General features: G+C 41.8%; 1 protein-coding gene across 4 annotated transcripts in view; it reads right to left on the bottom strand.

Annotated features, from left to right (window-relative positions):
* The window catches only part of LOC132815281 (centrosome and spindle pole-associated protein 1), a 181,433-nt gene that overhangs the window by 85,360 nt on the left and 83,933 nt on the right, over positions 1–12,140 (bottom strand). For all 4 annotated transcript variants that reach the window (XM_060824110.1, XM_060824109.1, XM_060824112.1 and 1 more), the window contains 2 exons: positions 7,226–7,283; positions 2,165–2,412 (listed from right to left, as the gene is read on the bottom strand). In XM_060824110.1, coding sequence (XP_060680093.1) covers positions 2,165–2,412; positions 7,226–7,283 — 306 coding nt within the window. The remainder of the gene's footprint in view (positions 1–2,164; positions 2,413–7,225; positions 7,284–12,140) is intronic.

The following is a 12,140-nucleotide window of genomic DNA, read 5'->3' as shown; positions in this document are numbered from 1 at the left end:
AGGAGATATTGATAGGGCATGGAGAGGTTATAATTCCCAGCACAGCATCAATAAATGGAGGGGTTCTCAGATCTATGCTGTACAAAATCCCTTAAGGGATTCAGATAGTGAAACTATTGCTTGACTAGGCTTTTGGTTTACTCCAGTGTTGCAGATTGCTCTAGGACTGTCATTAAAGTCTCTCTGACATCATTTGGTTGAAGTCATACGTAGAGACTGAGTCCAATCACCTGCCAAACCCCTTCCAGCGCATTTTGCAAAGTGCAGGTTAGTGTAATATAAATGCATTGTGTGTGCTCTAGGTGCAGTGAAGCACAAACTATATGACCAGAGAACAGTAGTCCTTGCAGCCCTTGCCCTGCACCCCTTTGAGTATAACGTAGGAAAGCGCGAGATCATGTACTTTGGCAGAAAGGATTACAAGGCAAACTACTATTTAAATGAATAGAAAGACTCCAAAACGTTGCAGCAAACAGTGATCTGGGCGTTTTATATGTGTACAACTGAAAACGTTACCATACAGATTCAGCAATTAAGCAGCAAATGGAATTTTGATCTTTATTGCTAGTAAGTTGGGGTTTAAAAACAGGGAAATCTTTTTCACAGCCATACAGAGTCTTGGTCCCTGTGCTAAAGAAAGAATACATTAGCATTGGAAGCAGTTCAAAAGAGATTCACAAGGCAGATTCCTGGGATGAAATAGTTGACCTTTCAACAGTGACTAAACAGTTTAGGCCTTTTCCCATTACAGCTGAGAAGATTGAGGAGTGGTCTATTGAAAGAGACAAGATTCTGATAGGGCTTGACAGATGGATACTGGAAGATGTTTTGACTGTGGAGGAGTTCCAAACGGAGATATTTCCCAGTTGGGAAATCTCAAGCTAGGGACCATCATAACAGTATAATGGGACATTCATTGAAAATTGAGGTATAATGGAATTTCTTCTCCTCGAGTATAAAGAATGTCTGGAATTCTCTATCCCAGAAAGTTATGGGGGTTAGATCACTGAAAGCATTTTGAAAGGATTTGGATCCATTTTTAAAATAGTGGGGAGTTAAGGCTGTTGCCATACTAACCTGAGAGTCAAGAGTGTGGTGCTGGAAAAGCACAGCAGGTCAGGCTGCAGCAGGAAAATCGACATTTTGGGCAAAGGCCCTTCATCAGGAATTGATGATAAGCCCTGCAGAAGGGCTTTTGCCTGAAATGCCGATTTTCCTGCTCCTCAGATGTTGCCTGACCTGATGTGCTTTTCCAGCACCACACTCTCAACTCTAATCTCCAGCATCTGCAGTCCTTGCTTTCACCCAGACTAATTGGTGAGACAGCTTCCAATTGTGGCACAAGCCCCCATATGTGGTCAGGAGTATTTTGCAGGATCAGCTGGCTTGAGTTTGCCATCGTTGTTTCTGATACATTAGATGACACTAAATGGTCTGTCTAGTTTCAATCTTTTCGATTAGGCTATTCAATAGCTGATCTAATTGAATGTGCACTTCCAAGGGCAGTTAACAATCAACCACCAAACTATTGGTCTAGAGTCATACGTAGGCCAAACCAGGTAAGGACAGCAGTTTTAGACAGACATTAGTGAACCAGATTGGATTTTACAAATGTTATATATTGACAAATGTTTCACAGTCTTAGACTCAAGTTTTTTTTTATTGAGTTCAAATGTCACCATCTGTCATGTTTGTTTGGAGCCAAGCTCCCAGAAAATTGTCCTGGTCTAGGATTACTAGTCAAGCAATAAGATGAATATCCCTAAATCTCTTGCCAAACTTCTAGGCACTGAAATCTGTAGCAATTTTTTTAACTATGAAGTAACCTGCTCAGCAATCAAGAGTCTTTATAGAGCATCAAGAACAAAGTAGGTAGAACTGAACTGGAGTCTATGATCAAATAGATCATTCCAGGAAGGTAATTAGTAAAGAAAATGGATTTTTAACACAATGGCCATTTTCATAAGTTTGTCTTGTGCTTCTTTAAACTACTAGGTTAATGGAGTTTAATAACCAATTGCCACATTGAGCATTGAATGCATAATATCAAATACATCAGGGTATAGCCTTACCTGGACCACAGATCAAAATTTCTCTTTTTTTTAAAATATACTGCATATTACAAGCAGGGTTAATTAAAATTTAAAAGATGCATAACTTTTACCTAGGAACCATTATATTCCTATATGGATTCCACACTCCACTGCTGAGACCACTATTAGGAGCCCTTTCTTCAACTGGAGGATTTTGGAAAGCTACCCTGGGGTGCTCTGGAGGTAGTCTCTCATCCACAGAAGATCTTTCGTCACTTGAATGTTTTGCAACAGGGGTTTCACCTTCTCTGTCAGAGGCATCATACCTGTGAGGATCGTGTTGAAGTGTCACTGCACCAAATTCCCTTATTCGATTTGGCTGTAAATTTGAATCAAAACTTATCAATCTGGTCACCAAATTTCATTGTCTTCGTTAAGAGCAACAGCCAAAAGTCACTTACAGAATGTCTTTATTAAGGGAAATATCGCACCTTGGTTTAACAATGGAAATAAAGTAAAACAAATGCCACATACCAAACAAAGTAAGAATTTTGATAAGTTACTACAAATTCAGTTAATGAAATCAATCTTGCAACAGTGTCTGAAAATGGATATTCTAGAAGGGTGTCCAAAGAGAAGGATCAAAGTAACTGAATGCTCTATCATTAATGATGGTATGAAAGGAATGAGACCTAAGTCAGAACAGTAGTGCATTTGGGAGTAGGTGTACGGGTGAAGAAAATTAAAAACATAGGGTGAGAAATGCTGTTGAGGAACAGGAAGGGACTTTAGAGTGGGGTTGAGGAACATAGGATGTCATGACCAGTTGAGGAGAGAAGAATCAACTCTTCTTAAAAAAAACCTTTGAGGTTAACCACAACAATTAGACATTAAAAAAGGCAGAACAAAAGAGTCTCTAAATGATGCAAAACCGAACAATAGAGTTCCAAAACAATGGAGGTCCAGATACATGGATCATTAAAATGTAACAAACAGGTACAGAAAATAAGAGGCTAATGAACACTGTATTTTATGTTTAGAGGACTAAAATAGAAAAAGGTATATGTTACTCAAAGGTTATACATGTCCTTAGTTAGACCTCACCTGAAAAAGAATTTTAAGGCTGCTACATTGGCCTTGGAGGAGTGCAGCATCAATTTACCAAATGATACCTGGATTCAAAATGTTAAATTAAGAGATATAGAGAGGTGATTTCAAAATCAGGTGAAACAAATAGGATCTTTCAGGACTTGACAGGGTAAATGCTAAGCAGCAGTTTCCCCTTGTGAAACAGACCAGCACGAGAGGGTCATAGTCTCAGAATAAAGGGAAGCCAATTTAAGGCTGAGACGTTGAGGAATTTCTTCTGAGCGTCGAGTGTCTTTGGAACTCTGTCCCAACAGTTCTCTGCAGCAAGGAGTCCTTTTGTATATTTAAGGCTGAGATAGATAGGTTCTTGACCATTTTGGCAACTCAAGAAGAAACAGCAGGCAAGTGGACAAGATCCTATTGAGTGGCAGAGTAGTAGACTCCAGAAGCAAAACTGCCTGTTCCTATTTCTTATGGTCTTATTACATACATTAAGATTATATTTCCTTGAACTTTGAAAGTTGAGGGGTGACGTTATTAACTTTTCAAGGCACAGTGGCTCAGTGGTTAGCACTGCTGCCTCACAGCACCAGGAAACCGCATTCGATCCCAGTCTTGGGCAACTGACTGGATGGAGTTTGCACATTGTCCCCGTGTCAGATCAGCAATGAATGACACAACAGGCTCATGAGTTAAAGTTAATAATATTTGATGATGAGATAAATGATGAAAATAATTAACGAGAATATTGGGAACAGTAGAAAAGAAAGAGCTTTGAAAGATAACTATGCAAATCAGTGAAGGACAGATGTAAAAGAAACTTAAAAGGAATACTGCCCTTTACCTTAAGGAGGCTGGATTAAAAAGAAGTTGTGCTACAGTTGGGCAGAATAAACTTGGTTAGGCAGCATAAGGAGGTAGGCACTAATGTTTTGGTACTATAGTTCTGAAAAGACGACATGTAACATTGAGAATGGTATTAAGACGACAATAAGGAGAGGTAGCATAAGATTTTCTTGCATTCTCTCTAGTATAAAGATTTGAGGGGTAATTAAATTAATATTGTTAAATTGATTCAATACAGAGGATAAAGAAATTATGGTCCTGTTTTTCTCAGTTACAAGAAGCAATAATCTTAAAATTAGGACTATGCCATTTAAGAATTTAATCAGGAAATACATTTTCATTTAAAAAGTAATATAAATCTGGAATTTAATTGTCCAAAAGGCTTTGGATGCTAAGTCAAGACGAAAATAAAAATTGGTTGTTGAGCTACAGATCAGCCATGAATTTTTTGAATGGCAGAGTAGGCTCAAAGAAAATATTGTCCTACTCTTCTTTCTGTTAGAAATTGTGTTGATATAGAAACTGCACCTTGGAATCTAACCTTAGAGGTATGAAATGGGAGTCTGGAAAATTCCCAGCTGGCCGCTACAAAAAGTGGCTCTGGAGACAGAAGCTTTGTCATAGGACGCTGGTGAGGGCTGAAATCTCTTTTGTTAACACAGGAAAGGAGTTGGATGCAGCTGGGTGTCAAGCTGGACTACTGAAAAAAAAGCTTTCTTCAATGCTGTGAGAATTCCTTCCAGTTTCATTGAAAGCAGTAAGGCACTCTGGCACTCAAACACATTCCCCATGATGAATTCATGCAACTTCACCTACCTACCTACGCCACTATGGCCTCTCATGCCAAGCTAAGGCACTTGCATATCTATTAAGCAAATATACATAACAGCAAGGAACTTAACAGTGACAATGGAACGTGTGGAAAAACCAACTTTAAAACACAAACAGGCATCCACAACTTCCCACTTTCTTTGCAGGCCAATTCAAATATCAATTGTAGGCACTAAGCATTTGAAGCCACTTAATCTTGTTTAAATAAACATTATAAGGGTTGACTGATGAGATCAAAGAGTCAGAAATGTCAATTAACAGAGTTTTCGCTCGGGTCAGCTGTTTCAACACACTAATGGATTTTGGGGCTTTCAGCCAAGAATGTGTGATAAAGATTGGCCGAGAGATTGCAATCCATTGGACCACAGAAACAGCATCAGGGCAAACAATGCTTTGACGACAGCTTGGCCGTCTTATCTCTTTTGTCATTTGTACAACATTTATTTACAAAAGATTAACAAGTTTCAAAGACATGCAGTTTCAGCTACTGATATTTCAAAAGGTCTGATACAAAGTTAGGTGGACAGGCAGGTAGTACTGAGAATGTGTGGAGGCTGCAGAAGGATCTAGACAGTTTTGGAGAGTGGTCCAGCAAATGGCTGATGGAATTCAACGTGAGCAAATGCAAGGTCCTGCACTTTTGGAAAAAATAATAAAAGCATAGACTACTTTCTAAACGGTGAGAAAATTCGTAAAGCCAGAGTACAAAAGAATCTGGGAGTGCTAGTCGAGGATTCTCTAAAGATAAACATGCAGGTTGAGTCCGTGATTAAGAAAGCGAATGCAATGTTGTCACTTATCTCAAGAGGGTTGGAATATAAAAGCACCGTTGTGCTACTGAGACTTTATAAAGCTCTGGTTAGGCCCCATTTGGAGTACTGTGTCCAGTTTTGGTCCCCACACCTCAGGAAGGACATACTGGCACTGGAACGTGTCCAGTGGAGATTCACACGGATGATCACTGGAATGGTTGGTCTAACATACAAGGAATGGCTGAGGATCCTGGGATTGCAATCATTGGAGTTTAGAAGATTAAAGGGAGACTTAATAGAAACTTACAAGATAATACATGGCTTGGAAAGGGTGGATGCTAGGAAATTGTTTCCATTAGGCGAGGAGACTAGGACCGTGGACACAGCCTTAGAATTAGAGGGGGTCAATTCAGAACAGAAATGCGGAGACATTTCTTCAGCCAAAGAGTGGTAGGCCTGTGGAATTCATTGCCACAGAGTGCAGTGGAGGCCGGGACGCTAAATGTCTTCAAGGCAGAGATTGATAGATTCTCGATGTCTCGAGGAATTAAGGGCTACGGGGAGAATGCGGGTAAATAGAGTTGAAATGCCCGTCAGCCATGATTGAATGGCGGAGTGGACTCGATGGGCTGAATGGCCTTACTTCCACTCCTATGTCTTATGGTCTTATGGATGATTGACACTTTTATTGGCTTATAATAAAATGTGTGTTATTTTAAGTAATAGAAAGTAACAGATGAATTCTAAATTTGTTTTAGCATACCCAATTGTCACTACTTGATGCATTGTTTCTATACACAGTGGGTGAATAGACCTGGAATCTCATAGCTTAGCATGGAAACATGAGGGGTCAGGGCAGGAAGAGGATCTTTTGAACACACCTTTGGACATGTTTTATATAGGCAATGGCTCATGACTCCTCAGATGCATGAACCAGGACCCTGAAAAGCTAACCTAACTATAAAAATTGTTGAGGACTAAGACATGCTTATCTCTACAATGCAGCTAGCCAGCTGGGAGTATGGGCTGTGGGCTCATGATCTGAATCAGCGGGCACTCTACAAGGGACGACTGAAAATCAGAAACCCTACAGATTGAGTTCAGGCATCCTGGAAATGGGACCAGTCTGAAGTTTTTAAAAGTACTCCCAAGTGAGCCGAATTCACCAAGAACCCAGGCCTGTTGACTTAAACTTCTAAACTTGACACCCTCTTTATTGCACCCTCCCAATAAATGCAGCAATGTTGCAACTCAATGCATCTTCTGGCTCCACTCCCTCATCCCTTTACCCAGTGTTCATTTATTTTTCCCTTTCAAAATGTATTATTATTAGATCAAAACCCTTCCATTCTTCCACAGTCTTCAACCACTATGTCGTGTGAATCTTCTACACATCATGCTTACATTTAGGAAGTGATCAATGATTAATTGCTTTGCAACCTTAGGGAGCATAAAGTTTCATTTTCTCTTCTGTCTAAAAGATAGTAAGATTCAAGGAACATTTCTTATTGCATTATTTGGAATTTTTGGTTTCCACTGCCAATAACAAACGCATGTTTACAGTTCCCCATGTACAGCGAAACCCTGAGGACTAGCAAAATAAATGATATCCATACTGAAGGTGCAGAAGGATGAAAGCTCGACACAACAATGTATACAAAAAAAAGTTCTTACTTCTTTTTCTGGGTCTACAGCTCCTGAAGCAGCAACTCGGAGCTCAAGCTCTTTTTCCCTGTGGCAGAAAGGAACTATTTAAATCAATAGTATTTTTCTCTTTCAATTTTGTACATTTACCCTTCTCCAGGAAAATCATGGTGTATATGATCAGCAGTACCTGAGCCAGGAACTGAAAAATAGTAGGTTACCTTTACCCAATATAATGAAATTTAAAACAAAGTCCTAAAAAAGTCATATTGGACTTGAAATGTAAACTCTATTTCTCTCTTCAGTCATAAGACCAGATCAGTTTCTTCCAAATTCTGTGTTAGTTTTAGGTTTCCAGCATTTGCAATATTTTATTTTTATTATATTGAAATGTAACTTTCAACTTTCAGGGATATTGAACCTAATTCCAACATTCCACTATCATTGTGACTTTGATCATAAAGCTTCATAAATACCAGAGTTTAGTGGATGAGTAAGGCTCCATTTCACACAGAAGTGAGTGATGTTGTAGAGAATAAAGTGCAAGTTCTCTACCAAACCACTCACCATCCTGATTTGGAACCACATCGCCATTTCTTCAATGTCAACGGTCAAAATCCTGGAACTTACTCCCTATACTGAATGTTTGTAGCAGTTCCAGGAGGCAGCTCACCATTACTGTGGTAAAAATAATGACTGCAGATGCTGGAAACCAGATTCTGGATTCGAGGTGCTGGAAGAGTACAGCAGTTCAGGCATCATCCAAGGAGCAGTAAAATCGACATTTCGAGCAAAAGCCCTTCATCAGGAATACAGGCAGAGAGCCTGAAGGGTGGAGAGATAAATTAGAGGAGTGGGGTGGGGAGAAAGTAGCATAGAGTACAATACGTGAGTGGGGGAGGTAATGAAGGTGATAAGAGGTGGAGTGGATAGGTGGAAAGAAGATAGGCAAGTCATGGGGACAGTACTGAGCTGGAAGCTTGGAACTAGGGTGAGGTGGGGGAAGAGGAAATGAGGAAACTGTTGAAGTCCACATTGATGCCCTGGGGTTGAAGTATTCTGAGGCGGAAGATGAGACATTTTTCCTCCAGGTGTCTCATGGTGAGGGAGCAGCAGTGAAGGAGACCCAGGACCTCCATGTCCTCGGCAGAGTGGGAGGGGGAGTTGAAATATTGGACCACAGGGCGGTGGGATTGATTGGTGTGGGTGTCCCAGAGATTTTCCCTAAAGCGCTCTGCTAGGAGGCGTCCAGTCTCCCCAATGTGGAGGAGACCGCATCGGGAGCAACGGATACAATAAATGATATTGGTGGATTTGCAGGTAAAACTTTGATGGATGTGGAAGACTCCTTTACAGCCTTGGATGGAGCTGAGGGAGGAGGTGTGGGCGCAGGTTTTGCAATTCCTGCAGTGGCAGGGGAAGGTGCCAGGATGGGAGGATGGGTTGTAGGGAGGCATGGAGCTGACCAGGTAGTCATGGAGGGAACGGTCTTTGCGGAAGGCAGAAAGGGGTGGGGAGGGAAATATATCATTGGCGGTGGGGTCTGTTAGGAGGTGGCGGAAATGTATGCGGATGATTTGGTTTATGCGAAGATTGGTAGGCTGACAGGTGAGCACCAGGGGCATTCTGTCCTTGTTACGGTTGGAGGGGTGGGGTCTGAGGGCAGAGGTGCAGGATGTGAACGAGATGTGTTGGAGGGCATCTTTAACCACGTGGGAAGGGAAATTGCAGTCTCTAAAGGAGGAGGCCAACTGGTGTGTTTTGTGGTGGAACTGGTCCTACTGGGAGCAGATACGGTGGAGGCGGAGGAATTGGGAATACAGGTTAGCATTTTTGCAAGAGGTAGGGTGGGAAGAGGTGTAATCCAGGTAGCTGTGAGTCGGTGGGTTTGTAAAAAATGTCAGTGTCAAGTCGGTCGTCATTAATGGAGATGGAGATGGAGAGGTCCAGGAAGGGGAGGGAGGTGTCAGAGATGGTCCAGGTAAATTTAAGGTCAGGGTGTAATGTGTTGGTGAAGTTACTCATCATTATCGTATCAAGAGCAACCTCGGATGGGCAGCAAGTGCCAGCCTACCCAGTGATGGCCATATCTTATGAATTTCATATCCCCAATTTCAAGATAGGAGTTTGGGATATGGATAATTTAGATCAAGCTGGATCGAGTAGTGTCAAGAGTGTGGCACTGGACAAGCACAGCAGGTCAGACAGCATCCAAGGAGCAGGAGAATTAACGTTTCGGGCAAAAGCCCTTCATCAGGAATAGTGTTAAGGAGCAAGAGATATAGTGGCAAGCAAAGCCAGTAATGGTCACCATGTCAGTACAGGACCTAACTGAACTGAACAAGCAATTGTACTAATTAAAATGGTACACAAACTGTCTGGTTTTCAGACAAATCAGGTTTTCAGATAACTAACTTTGAAGTAAATCAGGTGCACCCTAGAACTCTGTGGGAAGCGAGGGAAGTGATTGCTGGGTCCCTTGCTGATATATTTGTATCATCAATAGTCACAGGAGAGATGCCAGAAGACTGGAGGTTGGCTAACGTGGTACCATTATCAAGCCAGGGAACTACAGACCAGTGATCTGACATTGGTGGTGGGCACATTATTGGAGGGAATCCTGAGGGACAGGATTTACACATATTTGGAAAGGTAAGGACTGATTAGGAATAGTCAACATGGCTTTGTGCATGGGAAATCATGTCTCACAAACTCGATTGAGTTTTCTGAAGAAGTAACTAAGAGGATTGATGAGGGCAGAGTGGTGGACATGATCTATATGGACTTCAGTAAGGCATTCGACAAGGTTCACCATGGAACATTGGTTAGCAAGGTTAGATCTCATAGAATACAGGGAGAACTAGCCATTTGGATACAGGACAGGCTCAAAATGTAGAAGATAGAGAGTGGTGGTGGAAGGTTGTTTTTCAGGCTGGAGGCCCGTGACCAGTGGAGTGCCACAGAATCGGTGCTGGGTCCACTACTTTTTGTCATTTATGTAAATGATTTGGATGCGAGCATAAAAGGCATAGTTAGTAAGTTTGCAGATGACACCAAAATTGGAGGTGTAGCGGACAGCGAAGGTTACCCTCCGATTACAACAGGATCTTGACCAGATGGGCCAATGGGCTGAGAAATGGCAGATGGAGTTTAATTTAGATAAACGTGAGGTGCTGCATTTTGGGAAAACAAATCTTAGTGTGACTTATACACTTAATGGTCAGGTCCTAGGAAGTGTTGCTGAACAAACAGACCTTGGGCTCATAGCTCCTTGAAAGTAGAGTCGCAGGTGGATAGGACAGTGAAGGTGGCATTTGGTGTGCTACCCTTTATTAGTTAGAGTTTTAAGTATAGGAGTTGGGAGGTCATGTTGCGGCTGTACAGGCCACTGTCGGAATACTACATGCAATTCTGGTCTTCCAAGCGGAAGGGTGTTGTGAAACTTGAAAAGGGGCTCAGAAAAGATTTACAAGGATGATGCCAGGGTTGCAGGATTTCAGTTACAGGGAGAGGTTGAATAGGCTGGGGCTATTTTTGCTGGAGCATCGGAGTCTGATGGGTGACCTAATAGAGGTTTATAAAATAATGCAGTGCATGTATAAGGTAAATAGACAAGGTCTATTTACTCAAGAGAGTCCAGAACTAGAGGGCATAGGTTTGGGGTGAGAGGGATAAGATATAAAAGAGACATAAGCTGCAACTTTCTCATGCAGAGGGTGGTGCGTGTATGGAATGAGCTGCCAGAGGAAGTGGTGGAAGCTGGTACAACTGCAACATTTAAAAGGCATCTGGATGGGTATATGAATAGGAAGGGTTTGGAGGGATATGGGCTGGGAGTGCAAGTGGGACTAGATTAGGTTGGGATATATGGTCAGCATGGACAAGTTGGGCCAAAGGGTTTGCTTCCGTGCTCTACATCTCTATGACTCTAATTTTAATTCAAACAACAACCACCTTTAGATGCTAATACTGTAATAATGCAACCAGCAGGAGTATGAAATCAATGGGATATAGCTAAATGTAGGAGTATAAATCTTAACCTTTTGCTTTCTTAAAATTTAAATCGGTGGGTAAAAGAAGGGTAGACATTTAAGGATTGTATATTTTTTCTTTCAGGCCTAAGGGAAGATTAAATAATTTCTCTTAGTTCTGTAGCTACTTAATCAAACAAAGCTAGTTCAGTAAATTGGTTAAGTACTGGTCCTTGCAGACCTTAAATTATTAAAGATAGGCTAACTGCGCTTCAGGCACAGAGTACAACCAGCAAGAATGTACAATCACTGGGAGTTGAATTGATGTGGGAGGTTAGACAAGTGAGGGAGGGAGGGATGCATAACTGTGTCTTGTTTCAGCCATTTTTACAAGGGACTGCTTTGTGGTCGAGGTGCTGCCGTTTAGATCTAACACCAGGCCTAGATGAATACAAGACTTTGCTGAAAAACACAAGCAACATAAAGATAATGGCAAGATCTTTCTTTTCCCCCTGCCTCCAAGCCCACGAGTTGTTAAAGAGACAGAGATGGCAGTCAGTGCAGCGGTATGCTCCTCCTGTTGATTCTCGGGAGAACAGTCTACTGTCCCTGATTACTTTGTCTGCGGGAAATGTGCTGACTGCAGCTGCCTTCGGATGACATGAATTAGTTGCAGCAGCAGTTGGAAGCACTGAAGAGCGTACAAGAGGTAGAGTGTGTGTAGATAATAGCTTCAAGGAGGTGGTCACACCACAGGTACAATCAGGTAAATGGGTGAACGTCACGAGAGGTAGTGTCCTGTGCCTAACCCCTCTTAAACAAGTATACCAGTTTGGATATTGTTGGGGGGATAGCCTTTCAAGGGAAAATACCAGCAGCAACTAGGTCTTTGTCACCATGACTGGTTCTGCTGCAAAGCAGGGTATGGCAGAGCCCAAGCAAATAATTGTGATGGGGACTCTCGACTTAAGAGC

Source organism: Hemiscyllium ocellatum, chromosome 4 (assembly GCF_020745735.1).
Source record: "Hemiscyllium ocellatum isolate sHemOce1 chromosome 4, sHemOce1.pat.X.cur, whole genome shotgun sequence".
Classification (NCBI taxonomy): domain Eukaryota; kingdom Metazoa; phylum Chordata; class Chondrichthyes; order Orectolobiformes; family Hemiscylliidae; genus Hemiscyllium; species Hemiscyllium ocellatum.
The sequence above is the reverse complement of the archived record's forward strand: the minus strand, read 5'-3'. Positions and strand labels throughout refer to the sequence as shown.